The following is a 16,321-nucleotide window of genomic DNA, read 5'->3' as shown; positions in this document are numbered from 1 at the left end:
TTTGTTCCTTCCAAATACTCAAAAGCAATACTAACACCAGATCGAAGCTCTCTTTCAATAGAGAACCAGCCATATGTGCACCCGTCATCTCCGTTTCGCCTAGTTTGAAGTCCCAATGAGCTCGAAAACCACATAGCAGCCTAGGGCATTGTAGGAGAATTTGATACCAAATTAGGCTGCTCATTGTGTGGCTTAGCCGAACTCACCTCTCTTTAATGTAAAAATATCGATGTATTAAAAAAAAAAAAAACCTTTTATTTTGAAGGAGTTAATAAGATCCGAAAACAAAAAGAGTACCAATAAAGAGGTCCAGGCCCATAACAAAGCCCATATAGAATAGCGGGCTTTATTTGGGATGTATTGTGGACTCTGAATCAAAACGACGTGGTCGCACATGAAAACCCTTCCGATTTTGCGCAGTGTAGCAAAATTGGCGCAGGCCGTTTTGAACTGCCGAAGAAAGAAGTGCTTTTGCGTTTGGGTGTGTTGAGAACATTCGGGACTCGCAGCTTTTACAGTAAACACCTTCTACTTCTCTCTCATTCGGTTCCCTTCTTCCTCCAAAGATCCGATCTAGGGTTTATCTAGGGTTTCTGCTCTCTCTCTGTCTCTTCGATGACCATGTCCTCTCAGACCCCCGATATCTTGGGCGACCGTCAGTACGGTCAGGACGTCCGCACCCAAAATGGTACTCTCTGTCTTTCTCTCTCCCCCTTGTGGGTTTTCCATTTTAGGTTTCTTACTGAAATGCTGCTAATTTTGTCCGACTTTATTTTGATGAACACAGTGATGGCCTGCCAAGCTGTTGCAAACATCGTCAAATCCTCACTCGGCCCCGTTGGCCTCGACAAGGTCTCTCTCCCTCTCTCTCTCTCTCTCTCTCTATATATATATATATATATATATATGTATATTTGTATGAATCTGAGATGTTATGTGCGTATGAGGTTTCAGTTGGCTTATTTGTACTTTATACCACTAGTAATGTTGTTTGGTGTACTTTACTACTTAAAAGCTTCAAAAATTCAGTTAATTTTTTATGTTTGCCATCAATAGTGCTTCTATAGAAGTGCTTTTACTCGTTAGTGATTTTGGTATTTCAAAAGTTTGATTAGAAGCCCTGTAAGATTCCCTGATTCTTCAAAAAATTCACTTCCAAGGAGAAGCACCTTACTTGGGCTTCTTCATAAAATTACTTCAAGTGATTTTAAATCTCATTTAAATCACTCTTCAATTTTTGCTAAGCACTCTATAAGTCATTTTGGCTCGCCCATAATCACTCAAAAAGGGGCCCCTCATAGTGGTATGGAGTTTCATTCTTTTATTTTTGTCCTTATGGTGAATTCGTATGCTTCAAATCACTAGTGGAGTTGATGTTTTTCAAAACACTGCATCTTATAGCCCAATTGCACAATATTATAAATTAAGTATGCAAGGGTTTCATCTGGTTTACTATGTTTATTGGTTGGTCATTGCAGATGCTTGTCGACGATATCGGTGATGTGACTATTACTAATGATGGAGCTACTATACTCAAGATGTTAGAAGTCGAGCATCCTGCTGCCAAGGTGTGTAAAAGTTAGTTATTTCTTGCAAATATTATACTATAGATGCATTTATACATGTCTGAAAATGCATTTATACATGTGTAGGTGCTTGTGGAGTTGGCTGAGCTTCAAGATCGAGAAGTTGGAGATGGGACGACGTCAGTGGTCATTATAGCTGCAGAGTTGCTTAAGGTAATCCTGTCTGGTTTTTCTCCTCACCCCATATGCTTTTCTAGAAGCAATCTTATACTCTAAAAGATTTTAACTGGGAATCAACGGTTTGCTTCTAATTCTGCAGAGAGCAAATGATCTTGTAAGGAATAAGATTCACCCAACATCCATAATCAGTGGTTACAGAGTGAGCACCTATTCTTGTTTCTTTTCTGTTTCGGATTCTATATTTAGCAACTGCATTTGCTTCTAAAATATTTTGTGGCTTATAACATGATGCTGTTCTATTGTATTTGAACCTCTTATGTTTGATCGTATCACCCTCTGTACAGCTTGCTATGAGGGAAGCATGCAAATATGTTGAGGAAAAGTTAGCTGTGAAGGTGAGGCCCCTTCAGAGAAATCTTATTTCGATGTGTGTAGTAGAAGGGTCTCTTGTTGTTGGATTAAATTTCACTTTGGCCATACAGAGTATGCGGGAATTCTCTCTTAAACTTTTTTAGATGTTTGGAAGGGTTGCATATATTGTGAACAGAAATTAATAGTTTTGGATATTCAATTGACTCTTGCCAAGAAGGCTTACTGCTCATATGTTCATGGTCACAATTCATGATAGTCTCTAGGCCATATGCTTTGACATATAGAAATTTTGTGGTTCATCTGTAAAACATTTTATACAAAAAGTGTTCCTGTTTGTTTAATTGATTGTGTTTTGATTTTTCCAGGTTGACAAGCTTGGAAAATATTCTCTAGTAAATTGTGCAAAGACAAGCATGTCCTCAAAGTTGATAGGCGGTGACAGTGACTTCTTTGCAAATATGGTATGCTGTTTGGATTTAAATTTTATCTTCTTAAGGGCTAATGTTGCTGGATTTGTCACCCATATGAACTCCTTTTCTTGTGTAGAGTTTATTAATTGGCAATCTTATCTGTGGTTTCAGGAGCAAAAGTTAAACCCTTAGTTTTTTTTTTTTTTTTTTTCCTTTTGTGTTTTAACGATACTAGTATATAATTGGTTTTTCTAGGTTGTAGATGCCGTACAAGCTGTAAAGATGACCAATGCTCGGGGGGAAGTCAAGTACCCAATCAAGGTTGGCACTTAGTAGTTGTGTTATACCCATGGTCATGAAGTTTCCGTCATGTGCTCATATGCTTCCTTGTGTTATTCTATCTTTTGTTTGTATTTACCTTTGTACTTTGTCTTAGTTGCTCTTTTGATTTTCAGGGGATTAATATTTTGAAAGCTCATGGAAAAAGTGCAAGAGATAGCTATCTCTTAACTGGTTATGCACTAAACACAGGCCGTGCTGCACAAGGAATGCCACTGAGAGTTTCCCCTGCGAAGATTGCCTGTCTTGACTTTAATCTTCAAAAGACCAAAATGCAAATGGGTGTCCAAGTTTTAGTTAGTGATCCCAGGGAGCTTGAAAAGATTCGCCAAAGGTGATAAGATGATGTACCTTATTTTTCTTTTTAAGTTGTATATGTCATATCATTGTATATGTATATCACGCAGCCAGCTTTGCAGACCCTGTCCATAGCATGCGTTGGAGGGTATGAATACAGTTAGCATGCTGTGGTATAGAATAGGTGATTCTGCTGATATATTATGTAATCCTTTTCTCAATACTGCTAAAAAGACTTAGCTCAATTGCCCTTTAATCAGTGAAATTGATAGGCCCAAATAGAATTATGGAATTTGCTTGTGCAGATGTTAACTGCCTCAAATAGATAGGTTTGGGATTGCTTATGCTTGGGAAAGAATTTCAATCACTTTTTCTTTATTGATAGATTGTTATGTCATAAAAAGACATCTTTTGATGCTTAATTGTATGTTTGGCAATGTACTGATGATATTTATCTCTGCAGAGAAGCTGATATGACAAAAGAGCGTATTGAGAAACTTCTGAAAGTTGGAGCAAATGTTATTCTGACCACAAAAGGGATTGACGACATGGCACTCAAGGCAAGATTCTTTTGTGATTTGTTTCTCTAACTTTTTTATTTTGAAGTACTAGATTATTAACACTCCAATAAAATATCCTGCACTCTCTCTTTTATTTTGTTTTTTTTTTCTAAGGAGTGCATGATGATTTTTATGGATTGCAAATAGCAGCTCCCTTATTATCATTATTTTTAAGTCTTTATATATTATGGGTTAATTTTAGCTTGGTCATATGCCTTTGGACCTGGCCAAAAATTTGAATGGCTGAACACTCACGGTTAATGTTTTTGGCAATTGTTTTTCTTTTGTAGGTTCTCTTATTTGAAAATTGTGTATCATCTTTACGATATGTTACTCTTATCCTCTTCAATACGTGTTTAAGCCTATAAGATATGCTGTTGTTTAATACAGAAATGCAGAAGTTTGAGGTCTCAACATAACCATGTTATGAGACGAACTAGTAGTTGTACTCTCTTTATTTTAACTCCTTTATCGTTATTCGGCATACAATGAGCTATGAAAATACAAAATACAAATGTACTTCTATATATTTCCAGCATGGGTATATGAATGTTTATCACATGCACCAGGTGTATTAAGCTTGGCGATTGCATAAACTTTATATCCTTGATTGTAATTTCAGTATTTTGTGGAGGCTGGGGCTATTGCTGTCAGACGTGTTCAGAAAGAAGATATGCGCCATGTTGCTAAGGCTACAGGTGCAACAATGGTAATATTCTTCATGTGCTTCTCTAATAATATAATTGTCTAGCAGATTAATTTTCATTTGGATTTATTTTGGAGTTCAGCTATCACTTGTGTTCAATGGAAATAGTTTCTTTTGCAATACTATTTTCTTTTGGAATCATCATGTGTCATGTCCTGATCATCAGCCTATAAATTGAAAACAATACATAAATATACAAAAACAAAAGTGTGAAGAAGCTAAACGTAAATTTTCGGTGGAATACTTGAAAACAATACATCAGTGAACTCTTGAAACAATACATCGGTGTAGTACTAAACAATACTTAACCGAAAGCAATCAACTTGTTCACAAATGTTGTATTTGTGTTTTTTTTTATCAGAAAGTAGATCCATATGTTGAATAATTATGTCATCTTGGTTTTGTTTTTTATCTGTAGGTTTCAACTTTCGCTGATATGGAAGGGGAGGAAACGTTTGATACGTCACTTCTTGGATCTGCAGATGAAGTTGTGGAGGAGCGCATTTCTGATGATGATGTGATTTTGATAAAAGGAACCAAAAATAACAGTGCAGTGAGTTTAATTAATTTTTAACATTTTTCCGTGCTTGATGTTGAGTTCTAATTGCTTCAAGTTTTTGTGAAGTTTATACATTTATATATAGGACATTATTTATAATCTTATGGTATGGACTGATTTTCTGAATGTATTCTTTTCAGGTGTCATTGATTCTCAGAGGTGCAAATGACTATATGCTTGATGAGATGGAAAGAGCTCTTCATGATGCTTTGTCTATTGTCAAGAGGACTCTAGAATCTAACACGGTATAATTTATTTACTACATAAGTGATAAGAAAAGGATCAGAACCATTTTAAATTTACTTTCTTCTGAACGAAATTATATTTGACGCTATTTTTTATTAATGAGGTATTTTTTTTCATGCGAAATGGGTTTTATGGTTATTTATTTGATTTGTGCAATGCAATTTTTTGGGGGAGGTGTGGAAGAACATGAAATGTATTTTTCAATGGAAATATGAAGATAAAACTGTGAAGGTTTCACCACCGAGTTTGGTGGTCGTCTTTTCATTGAGAGTTTCTTGTTATTTACATATCTAATTCATTGATGAATTTACCGTACAGGTAGTACCAGGTGGAGGTGCAGTTGAGTCTGCATTGTCTCTGTATTTGGAGGGTTTTGCTACAACATTAGGATCACGTGAGCAGTTGGCAATTGCCGAGTTTGCTGAATCTTTGTTGATTATACCAAAGGTTCTAAACATCTTATTGCAAATTGTATTTTTGTTGTGTTCTGCTATTTTTCGTATGTTAATGGTGTTTCTATTGTGACTTTTATCTGGTTTAGGTTCTTGCTGTCAATGCTGCCAAGGATTCTACAGATTTAGTTTCAATACTACGGGCCAACCACCACAGGGCACAAACCAAGGCAACAAACAGGACTGACAAGAAGGATAAGGATTATTCTAGGTATTCTGAGTATTGTCAGGGCATTCTGCCCAATTTTATATTTTTGGTTTCCACAGTCGTCATTGTTTGCGGTGTCTGTATATTGAATTCTGTGGCATTGTCATTAGACTTGCTCATATGCAACAATAGACTTACAAAAGTATGCCAATATGATGACAGTGCAACTAAAATTATATTCCGTCATATGATTCTTGGGTGCATAAAATCCTTGCACATTCTGTGGCTGCATACTTACGGTGAACGCTCTACTATTGTTGCAGCATGGGCTTAGACCTAGTAAAGGGGGAAGTTCGTAACAACCTAGAAGCCGGAGTCATTGAGCCTGCAATGAGTAAAGTGAAGATCATTCAGGTACCAAATCCTACATACAAATCAGTAATAATTTAGGATAATCTGTGAAGATAACCAACAGCCTTGCAATGTTTGTAAACTTGAAACTTTTTCGGTTTGGCAGTTTGCAACTGAAGCAGCTATTACAATTCTCCGAATTGATGACATGATCAGGCTAGCCAAGGATGAAAGTCAAGAGGGTTAAGTTTGAACTTTTCCTTGTCTGTTTGTTTCCGGAGCAGAATGTCAATGGGTGGGAAGTGAGTCTGTGCCCGAAGAGGACTTAACGTTCGTTGCGTGCACTAGAAGAATCAGATGGAGGATTTTGGTCATGTAGATTTGTGTGGGAATTTCAATTACTATTAAACCCTGATATTCAGGGAACGGTTTGGTCTGGTTAGAGGAAGTGGGTTTTGGGGGTTTTGGTCCTGCATCTCAGATTTTCTACACAGCCATCTTTCTTGTTGATCTCAAACAGAAAATCAATCAATCCAACAAATTAAACACTTCAATACCCGATCTTCACCCCTGTCCTCCATCCCAAATCCCTGACTTCATTTCTTCACCCAACCTATAAGCCAAGAATTAATTTTTAATATGTGATATTTTTTGGGTATTTTCTATACACCCATAAAACTCTTAATATAATTTCAACGATCTAAACCGTTCATCTTCCTGCATCATCTAATAGATCAAGTTTTCAAAAAAGAAAATCAGAAAAAAACAAAATTTGATGAGAACAATGAAGCGTAAATGTAAACAACAATCAACGGTTAAATTTTGATCTATGATTTATATGATTATAGTGGCGAATTTCGAAGTTAAACTTTTCATGAAAGTTGTAAAGCTTGTCATTACGAGCGTTTATATATTTTTTCTATATTTTTTTACACTTATACATTAATTAGAAAACTATTAAAGACTTTAGGTAAGTGAAAATATACTAAAAAGAAAATAGTGTTTTATGTTTTGGATGTGACAATATGATATGTATATACTTATTTAGTATTATGTTTTTCATTTGTTTATTTATTGGTTTAAAATATATTTTCTTTAACGGGTAACGGGTCGGGTCATATTACCAGTTAATATTATCGGGTCGATTTCGGGTCGGGTCATTTTACCCGTTTATTTTAACGGGTGTTACATGACATGACCTGTTAAGATATCGGGTATGACACGAAAACGACACAAACGCGGAAAAGACGACACGAATGCCAGGTTTAAGTGTAACCACCCCCAATCTTCGTTGGTGCATGTGCTGAATAAGGATGGGCTACCATGTCCTCCGTAATTGTTTTTTGGTAGTGCAGGGGGTGACGTATGTGAAAACTATTAAAAAGAAAAGAAAAATTAATTGACAGCCGTAGGATGTGCATCAAACGGCCCATATAAAATCGGTCCGGAAGCGAGATGACCCAAGCCCCGTGTATAACACAAAGGATATGAGGATATGAGGAACACAAACTTCATCCACAAGCTTGTTTGCTGTCAGCGGAAGAAGAGAGTGTAAGAATGGCTTGTGTAGGTGTAACCATGACCATGGCGGCATCGTTTGGTCTGAGATACTACCCATCGTGCTCTTACCCAACTCAACTCAATCACGGCTCGGTTCAACTCGGTAGGTTCAAGAGGCCCAAACCCTTGAGACTCAGTTCCTCGCAATCGCATAGCATTTCTGGGTTGGACTCGCTTCTTCCCCGCAAGCTCTGCGCTATCAATTCCACCCCTCCTCGCCGCCTTAGCTCTCTTACCATCGTCTCCGCCAAAGGCTACAAAATGAAGACCCACAAGGTATTGTTCGTCATTTTTGTTTGGTTACTGAGAAAATCTTTGGAAAATAAGCAATTTGGAATCTGGAGTTGATATTATGATTCTCTTCTTTATTGGTATAGTAGTGAATTCGAATTTGATAGTAGTCCACCGAATAAATTCTTAGTGAAACCTTGAACTGTGAATTCCCCCAATCAAATCCAGCTTAGGCCGTTGTTTCTTCTTGTTTAATTGTTAGCCTTGAAAATTTTATTTGTTTTGTCATCTAAGTAGTAAGTATTTGGTGAATTATTGTTGATAGGCTTCGGCGAAGCGCTTCAGGGTGACGGGTAGAGGAAAAATAGTTCGGAGGAGAGCTGGAAAGCAACATTTACTTGTAAAGAAGAATGCCAAGAGGAGAACTCGACTCTCCAAAATGGTGCGTTTTGTATAACTTATCTCCACTTTCAATTGTCTGGTGTTTTGTTATAGAATGATTTTCTTTGAAACATTCAATGTTTGACTCAAGTGCCTTCGCCCATGAGCGGTAGGTCTCGGTTTCGAGACTTGGGAGCAGCCTCTCCATAAATGGGGGTAAGGCTAGCCGACATTCACCTCTCCCAGACCCTGCGTAAAGCGGGAGCCTTGTGCACTGGGTACGACCTTTTTATTCAATGTTTGACTCAAGGAGTTTAGGTTTGAATTTAATTTGCGATATTACCATGATTTTAAGGGCTCATTCTGAACCCTGATTACTTTTAGAACCAGTTCAAGTGGAACTTGAGCAAGAAATGGTTCCTTCTCACTTATCAACAATTTGTTCGTGAACTTTGAAAAAAGTGGTACATAGTTTGCAATCGCTTTATCATTCGTTCTTGTTCTATAGAAATAATGATTGTCTTCTCATCCATTACTTGTTATCTTGTCTGTTGTATGCTTCATATGTTCATAGCATTTATCATTATCGGTGTGATTATTTATTTATTTATTTATTTTTTAGTTGGCTTGTTTTAAAGCTCAACTTCAAAAGGCAAGGCAATACCCTCAATAGCTTGCAATTTGGAAAGAGTGAACTGTTGAAATTGGGGAAGGAGAAGCTTTGGAGTGAGCTCTTTATGGGAAAAGGGAAAAAATAATGTTTTCTTATGTTACTTGGTTCTTATAAACCCATCTAGCTCGTCGAAATGAACACATACAGCTCATCTAAATGAACCATAGGTCCATAGCCCACCAATTACCCAGCACTCAATCCACACACCCCCACCATCTAGATGCCCACAGGTTTAGTACTGCTACTCGGTTTCTTATGTTAGTTTGGCTTTTGCTATGTGCAGCATGCAGTTAGTCGAAGTGACTATGACAACGTGATTGGAGCCTTGCCATATCTAAAAGTAAATAGGAAGGCAGAGTAAAGGTGATTTGCAAACTTGATGCGAATGGAATTTCTGACATGTACTCTTTTATTTCTCAAATCTTTGTACAAGAGTTTGATATTTTTTTTTCTTCAATGATCTTTATTTCCTTGTCTATTGAGGGTGTTGCTGTTACATTTTCAACTTACGGACATATATCATGGAAACACTTATTTTTTATGTAGTTTCCTCTTTTGCAAGATTCTAGAACTTGGGTCTGCTGGAAAATGTAGACAATATGATAACATGCTACAATGCATTTTATTCTATGCACTTCATTTTGGGGAGCCTAGTTGCACGTGAGACGGAGTGTCAGTGTTGTGCTATGAATTGTAAACTTATATTTATCATTGATAGAATAGGTCTATCTTCTTTTATTTATCATTCATCGTACCATGGAAGGATTGTTTTTAGCATTTGTGTGCGGATTGTTTAACTGCTGTTACATCGTGCACTTAGTCTTCCCTGTGCGTTAAACTGGGGTGTGGTAATCCTGTTATAGAGAAGGTGATGAGGTAATGGTATAGTTATGGATAAGTAGATGTCTAGCGGGTTCTCATTTTTTGACTGTTGCCAAGGTGCTTTGGAATCCTGTATCCCCTAGTTTCCTAAATCTTGTGGTTTACTCAGTTACTGATTGAACTGAATTGAAAATGCTAGCTAGGTATGACCTTGGCCTTGGGTTTACTTAATATGTTGGCCTTGCGTTTACTCAATCAACATTATCAACTCTTCAACCAACTTTTCAAATTTTAATTTCAGTTTAAGTTCATCTTATCTTGTTGGGGCCAAGTTTTACTTTCCACCTCTACTAAACAATGATTAAAATATTTTGGGCGACCCAATTTGCTAAATTGAAAAGGTATTGACTCAGCATTGTATTGGATGGTTGTTTGCCATTGTATTGGATGATTGTTTGCCATTGTATTGGATGATTGTGAGCTAAAAAATATTGATCAATGAAGTGCATGGTATGGAATTGTAGGGGTCTTAGGAGACCTGATTTTAATAGTAATTTTAGTTTTTTGTGTACTTGGATTAAGCTGGACCTTTTTTACTTGTTTGAAACTAAGATGTCCATAGACAAGGTCCAAAGCAATTTCTACAGTAGGCACTTTGATCAGTTTTTTTTGCTGCAATCCCACTGGCAGAGCTGGTGGGGTTTGTTTGTTCTGGAACTCATCTTCCATTAGCATTACTGTTTTTAGCTCTTCACCTCGTTTTATCCACTGTGTAGTTAAAGATTTGCATAATGATAAGGTGCAATTCATTAACTTTGTTTATGCTTATCCTCTTAAACATTTACAAGCTAATCTCTGGGATCAAATTTTAGCGGATAAACCGGCAAACCACCCTTGGTGTTTAATTGGAGACTTCAATAATATTGTGGACTTCACTGAAAAGCTTGGGGGCTGCTTCAATACTACTACCTACATGAATAACTTCAGTAATTTTCTAAATAGGGGCGACTTGATTTCCCATAATTTTGCTATCTTTGGATCGGATCATAGTCCCATCTTACTAATAATGTAAACCCTGTCAGAAAAGGCTCTTGTTCCTTCAAATTTGAAGCTAAGTTGTTACGTCATCCTAATTTTAGGAATTTTGTCAGAAGTACTTGGACTTGTACAAATACTTCAAGGCCACAAGAAAATTTTGTTGTTTGTGCAGGGATATTCAAGTATTTGGTAAGGAAGTGGAACAAGGTGACCTTTGGTAATGTCAAAGATGGTAAATATAAGCTTTTAACCTCTCTCTATGATATTCAAAATAAAATTATGAGGGATCAGGATAACTCTATAAGCATGGATGAAGAGGTTAAAATTAGAAGTGAGCTTAACAGAGTTTTATAGTAAGAGGAAATTATGTGGGCTAAACAAGCCAAGGTTAAGTGGCGTCAATTAGGAGATACAAATACTAAATATTTTCAAATGGTGACTTCTATCCGTAAGAAAGAAATGAAATAAAAAATGTTAAAAATAGTAATGGTTTCTGGTGGAATTATGGGGAAGGTCTAGAGCAAGTTTTTGTGCAGGAATTTAAACTGCGTTTTTCTTGTGATAGCTCCCCTTCTCAGGAGACATTGGCTACAATGGTTGATATCATAACTCCTTGCATTGATCATACGCATAATATGAAACTACTTGAATGTATTTCAAATGAGGAAATTTGGGAAGCGGTGAATAACATTGGTGCTTTGAAAGCACCCGAACCTGATGGTCTTTGTGCTGCTTTTTACCAAGGTTGTTGAGAAGAGGTTAAAGATATTATTATTCCTATGATTCAAGATTTCTTTCAAAATAATTCAAGCCCAAGGTTTATTAATCATACAAGTATTGCCTTAATTCCACAAGTGGATAATCTTGAAACTGTGTCCAATTAAAGACCCATTTGTCTTTGTAATGTTAGTTACAAATTATAACGAAAATTATTATTAAAAGGCTTAAGCCTTTGCTTGACCTATGCATTTTTGCTAATCAAGGTGCCTTTACTCCAGGGTGTTCCATTCACGATAATATCTTAATTGCCCATGTGTTATTTTCCAGCTTCAAGGTAAAAAAAGGTAAGACGGGAACCATGGGTATTAAACTGGACTTGGAAAAAGCCTATGACCTTTTAAATTGGGATTACATAAGGTATGTTCTAATTTGCTTTGGTTTTAATGAGAAATGGATCAACTTAATAATGGAATGCATTACATCAACTTATTTCCCCATTTTAATTAATGGCTCTCTGCATGGTTATTTCTATCCTAAATGTGGCATACGACAGGGTGACCCCATGTCACCTTACATTTTTATTTTATGTATGGAACCGCTTATTAGACATTTTAATCATTTGGCTTCTACCCCTAAATCCCATGGGAAAAATCCTATCGTCCCTAAGGGGATTTAGAATTTCGAACCTAGTTTTTGCAGCTGATTGTCTACTTTTTGCCTGAGCTACCCCTAAAGGGGCCATGAATGTCCTTCAAATCCTTGAGATGTTTGCATCGACTGCAGGTTAACAAGTAAATTTTCATAAATCTTATATTTATTTTTCAAATAATACTATCAACCAGGATAGGAACAATATTGTGAATATCTTGAGCATTCAACATAAAACCACTATTGGGAAGTACTTAGGGATTCATAATATAGTTTTCTGGAAGGATTTGGTTAATGAGATATAATTAATTAAACGAGTGAAGCAAAAGCTTGCTGGTTGGAAAGGGCAAACCTTTTCCAAGGTCGGGAGACTAACTCTTATTAATTCTAATCTCACCAAGATGCTGAATCATGTAATGTCTTGCCTTAAGGGCCCCAATAGGGTAACAACTAAAATTGATAAAGAATGCAGAGATTTCTTTTGGGGGAGAAATACTAAACTCAGACCAATGACCTAGAAGAAGGTTTGTTCTCCGAAGAATCAAGGTGGTTTAGGAATCAAACAGATTGATCATTTTAACAATGCTTGTTAGCCAAATTAGGTTGGAAAGTTCTAACCAATAAAGGTAATTTGTGGGCTAAAATAGTCAAAAGTAAATACTTACATAAGTCCAATTTTTTAAATTCAAAGATTAAACAAAACTACTTGCTTGGAAAGGCATTTTTCTAATGATAACATCATCCATGAGGGAATGAGATGGATTGTGGGTAATGGTGGACATATTCTTCTAGACCCATCAATGGGTTTTTCCTTACCCCTGTTTTCATCTAATTCCCGTGAATGATAGAAATAATATTGATTGGAATCTTAAAGTAAGCAACTTTATAGTTCATAATAGTTGGGATAGCATTAAATGAGCTACTATAGTTGATGGTGACATCACTAGAAAAATTTGTCATATCCCCCTCCCTTTACAAGAGTCGAAGGACAAGTTAATTTGGGGTTTAACCAATAATGGGAACTTTTCTATTAAGTCTACTACCTGACTACAAAATCGGAACAATCACTCTAGTAATCACCTTACTTTGTTAAAGAACATGTGGAAGCTACCTATTCCTCCTAAGGTTAAAATGTTTGATTGGCTTATGATTCAGGAAAGATTGCAAACAAGAAAACACTTAAGTTGTTTTGTTAAAAATATTGATAAGTTATGTTCGTTATGTAATACAGCTGAAGAAGACCAATCTCTTTTGTAATTGTGATTTTGCTACTAAAGTTTGGAGCTCAACTTTTGGTATTTGTAATAATGGTAACATTATTACTAATGATAAGTTTTTTGATTGACCGGAATCCTTAAGTTCTAATGACAAAGATGACATTTCTAATCTTAGTAAAGTAATTATGAACTACCGATAAATCTGGACGAAAAGAAATAACTTGGTGTTCAGAAGTATGCCGGTCCCGGCGCGTTGTGTTTCTATCGCCGGTAGTGTTGGTTAGGCTTTTCTCAAGGCTAAGGGGAAGTGTTGACCCCAAGGAGACTTTACCTATCTCTTCCCTTATTAAATGGCATCCTCTTGACCAGCACGATGTGGTTAAACTCAATTTTGATGGTTCAGTTTCGAACAACCGTGCTGATGCTGCCTTTGTGCTCCGTAACAGTAATTCACAAGTGATTGGGATGGGGGCTCTTAATCTTGATGGCGCTACTATTTCTGTAGCAGAAGCGATGGGTTTGCGAGAAGGGCTCCAGTGTGCTAGGCACAAGGGTTTCAGTAAAGTGATGGTGGAGGGGGACTCTAAGCTCATCATTGAAGTTATGCAAGGTCATTGGGGAGATCCTTGGAGAGTCAGCTCTATCATCAATGATATTCCTGTCCTGGCTTGGTCTTTTAGTCATATTGATTGGAAGCACATTTTCAAGGAGGCAAACTTTGTTACGGATGCTTTAGCTCACCTTGGTCTCTCCCTCTCGAATCCTCATTTTTGGGATTTCTGTTTACCTAATGTTGCTTTTCCAGCCTTTAATTTTGATTGTATTGAAAATGGTTGTACTAGAGGTTTCATGCTTAATCCTTGCAAACAAGAGAAAATGGCGCCATGAAACATGTGATAACCATCATGATTGATGCTTAATCCTTGTATATACCACATTATTATTGAACGGATGGTTAAGGTTTTAACAAGAATGATAAACCAACTAGCAACGCACTACGCAAGAACATCCTCCAAATTCAATTCAATCCAATCAAATTAATCTATTTAGTGACATGCATAAGCTTCATCACCACCACCTGCGAGCATTACTAAGTCCAGCAAATTTTTATCTCTGCTAATCACAATAATCTAATATAAATAGCTACTTAAAATGGTAGACGTGACACCTCTTTACGTCCAACTTCTTTTAACCAAATTATAAGATGGAGAACCAAAAAGATGCAACAATGCATATCATATATCTTCTTGGTTTTACTTTCTTGTTTTACTTATCACTAGCAGTTGCACAAGAGAAGCAAAATAGCCTCCAAACTTACATTGTTTTTCTCGAAAAGCCCGTCTCCTCGAATTTTTTTTGTAGAATCAGATTTAGACAGTTGGTATCAGTCATTTTTGCTTGAAACTATTGCAAACTCAAACCAGCAGAGGATAGTTCATGCATACCGCACTGTGGTCACTGGATTTGCAGATAAACTGACACCAGAGGAAGTGAAAGCAATGGAAACAAACAAGGGTTTTTGTCGGCTCATCTTGAGAAAGCGGTTTCTTTGCTAACTACTCATAGTCCTAACTTCTTGGGGTTACACCAAGTATACGGACTATGGAAACAAGCAAACTATGGTGAAGGTGTGATAATAGGGCTCTTGGATACAGGCATTGGACCCGATCATCCTTCATTCAGTGACGAAGGAGTATCCACTCCTCCAGCTAAATGGATGGGCAAGTGAGACTTCAATGGAAAGTTTGGATACTTGTCCACGATGACAACCCGCTTCATAAGTGTCTCTAGGTTATCATCGTGGACTAGCATCTCGAACTCTAACGTTCATTGTAAAGATAAGGATGCCAAGTCATGACAGTTCATATAGTTTTAGGCAACCAATTATTCTTGTTACAACTATATAGTTTTGGTTAGGTTGTTATAATTTGTTACAGGATGTTAGAGGAAGTTTTTTGTACATGGCCTTGCCTATATATATATACCCCCAATGTAAATGTAATTAAGTAAGTCAGTAAATGAGAAGAAGATTATTCAGTAAAATCATTCGTCTGTTTCTTTTGGTTTCTTTATGGTATCCATCGCCACCGCCTCACGGCACTCTTCGACCCTCGTCTCTTTCGCCGTGCTTTCTTCTCCGATCTCTTCTCTGATCTTCGATCTGTAAGAAATTACTTGTGTTGTTCTCCGATCTTCAATCTTGTTGTCTTCCTCTTGATCTCTGATGGCGTCATCTTCTCCAATTCCATCTCCGGATGTCAATTCTTCCTCTCCAAACCCTAATTCATCCCACTCATACACATCTCTCACAATCCAAAACATTGGTAGCATGGTGCCGATCAAGCTCAAGCGTTCGAATTATCTGCCCTGGTGTGCTCTCTTTGCCCCAATTCTTCGTCGCTACAAGCTTCTTGGACTCATTGATGGATCTGAGCCTTGTCCGACGCCATTTTTACCAGATCGATCGATCAATCCTGCCTTCGAGAGCTGGTATGAGAAGGATCAGAATCTTCTCATCTGGTTTAATTCAACACTCTCTGAGGAAGTCATTCCGTTCACTGTTGGTGTTTCTTCATCCAGAGATCTGTGGCTCAAACTCGAGCAGCGTTTTGGTGGTGTCTCTGATGCTCACATTCATCAGCTTCGTTCTCGTCTTTAGTGCATTCAGAAAGGCTCTCAATCAATGACTGATTATCTGCAACAACTGAAGGAAATTTCTGATTCTCTCACTGCCGCCGAAGCTTCAGTTTCAGACCGTGATCTTATTGCTGCTACGCTGGCTGGTCTTCCTGATGAGTTCGAATCGTTCATTGATTTTATCATGCTTCGTCTCTCTTCAACATCTCTTGATGAATTACATGGCTTGTTACTCACAAATGAGCTTT

At 37.1% G+C, this 16,321-nt stretch overlaps 2 protein-coding genes across 3 annotated transcripts; both read left to right on the top strand.

Moving 5' to 3' along the window:
* Positions 1–394: 394 nt before the first annotated feature.
* LOC126619615 (T-complex protein 1 subunit alpha-like) lies at positions 395–6,700 on the top strand. Its single transcript, XM_050288028.1, has 17 exons — positions 395–688; positions 788–852; positions 1,479–1,568; positions 1,653–1,739; positions 1,846–1,905; positions 2,051–2,101; positions 2,444–2,539; positions 2,744–2,809; positions 2,944–3,161; positions 3,588–3,684; positions 4,307–4,393; positions 4,809–4,943; positions 5,090–5,194; positions 5,514–5,642; positions 5,737–5,858; positions 6,119–6,209; positions 6,313–6,700. The coding sequence occupies exons 1-17, from the start codon at positions 616–618 to the stop codon at positions 6,391–6,393; spliced, it is 1,653 nt and encodes a 550-aa protein (XP_050143985.1). The 5' UTR covers positions 395–615; the 3' UTR covers positions 6,394–6,700.
* A 933-nt stretch (positions 6,701–7,633) lies between these two features.
* Positions 7,634–9,552, top strand: LOC126619956 (50S ribosomal protein L35, chloroplastic). Of its 2 annotated transcripts, none has more exons than XM_050288394.1 (3): positions 7,634–7,982; positions 8,263–8,379; positions 8,941–9,064. In XM_050288394.1, exons 1-3 carry the CDS (start codon positions 7,704–7,706, stop codon positions 8,989–8,991), a joined length of 447 nt encoding a protein of 148 aa, XP_050144351.1. In that variant the 5' UTR covers positions 7,634–7,703; the 3' UTR covers positions 8,992–9,064. The 2 variants fall into 2 exon arrangements, with proteins under 2 accessions (XP_050144351.1, XP_050144350.1); XM_050288393.1 differs by lacking the exon at positions 8,941–9,064 and adding an exon at positions 9,275–9,552 and having other exon boundaries at positions 7,635–7,982.
* The last annotated feature ends 6,769 nt before the right edge of the window (positions 9,553–16,321 follow it).

This window comes from Malus sylvestris, chromosome 4 (assembly GCF_916048215.2).
Source record: "Malus sylvestris chromosome 4, drMalSylv7.2, whole genome shotgun sequence".
In the NCBI taxonomy this organism is placed as follows: Eukaryota; Viridiplantae; Streptophyta; class Magnoliopsida; order Rosales; family Rosaceae; genus Malus; species Malus sylvestris.
This window is presented reverse-complemented; position numbering and strand designations above follow the sequence as displayed.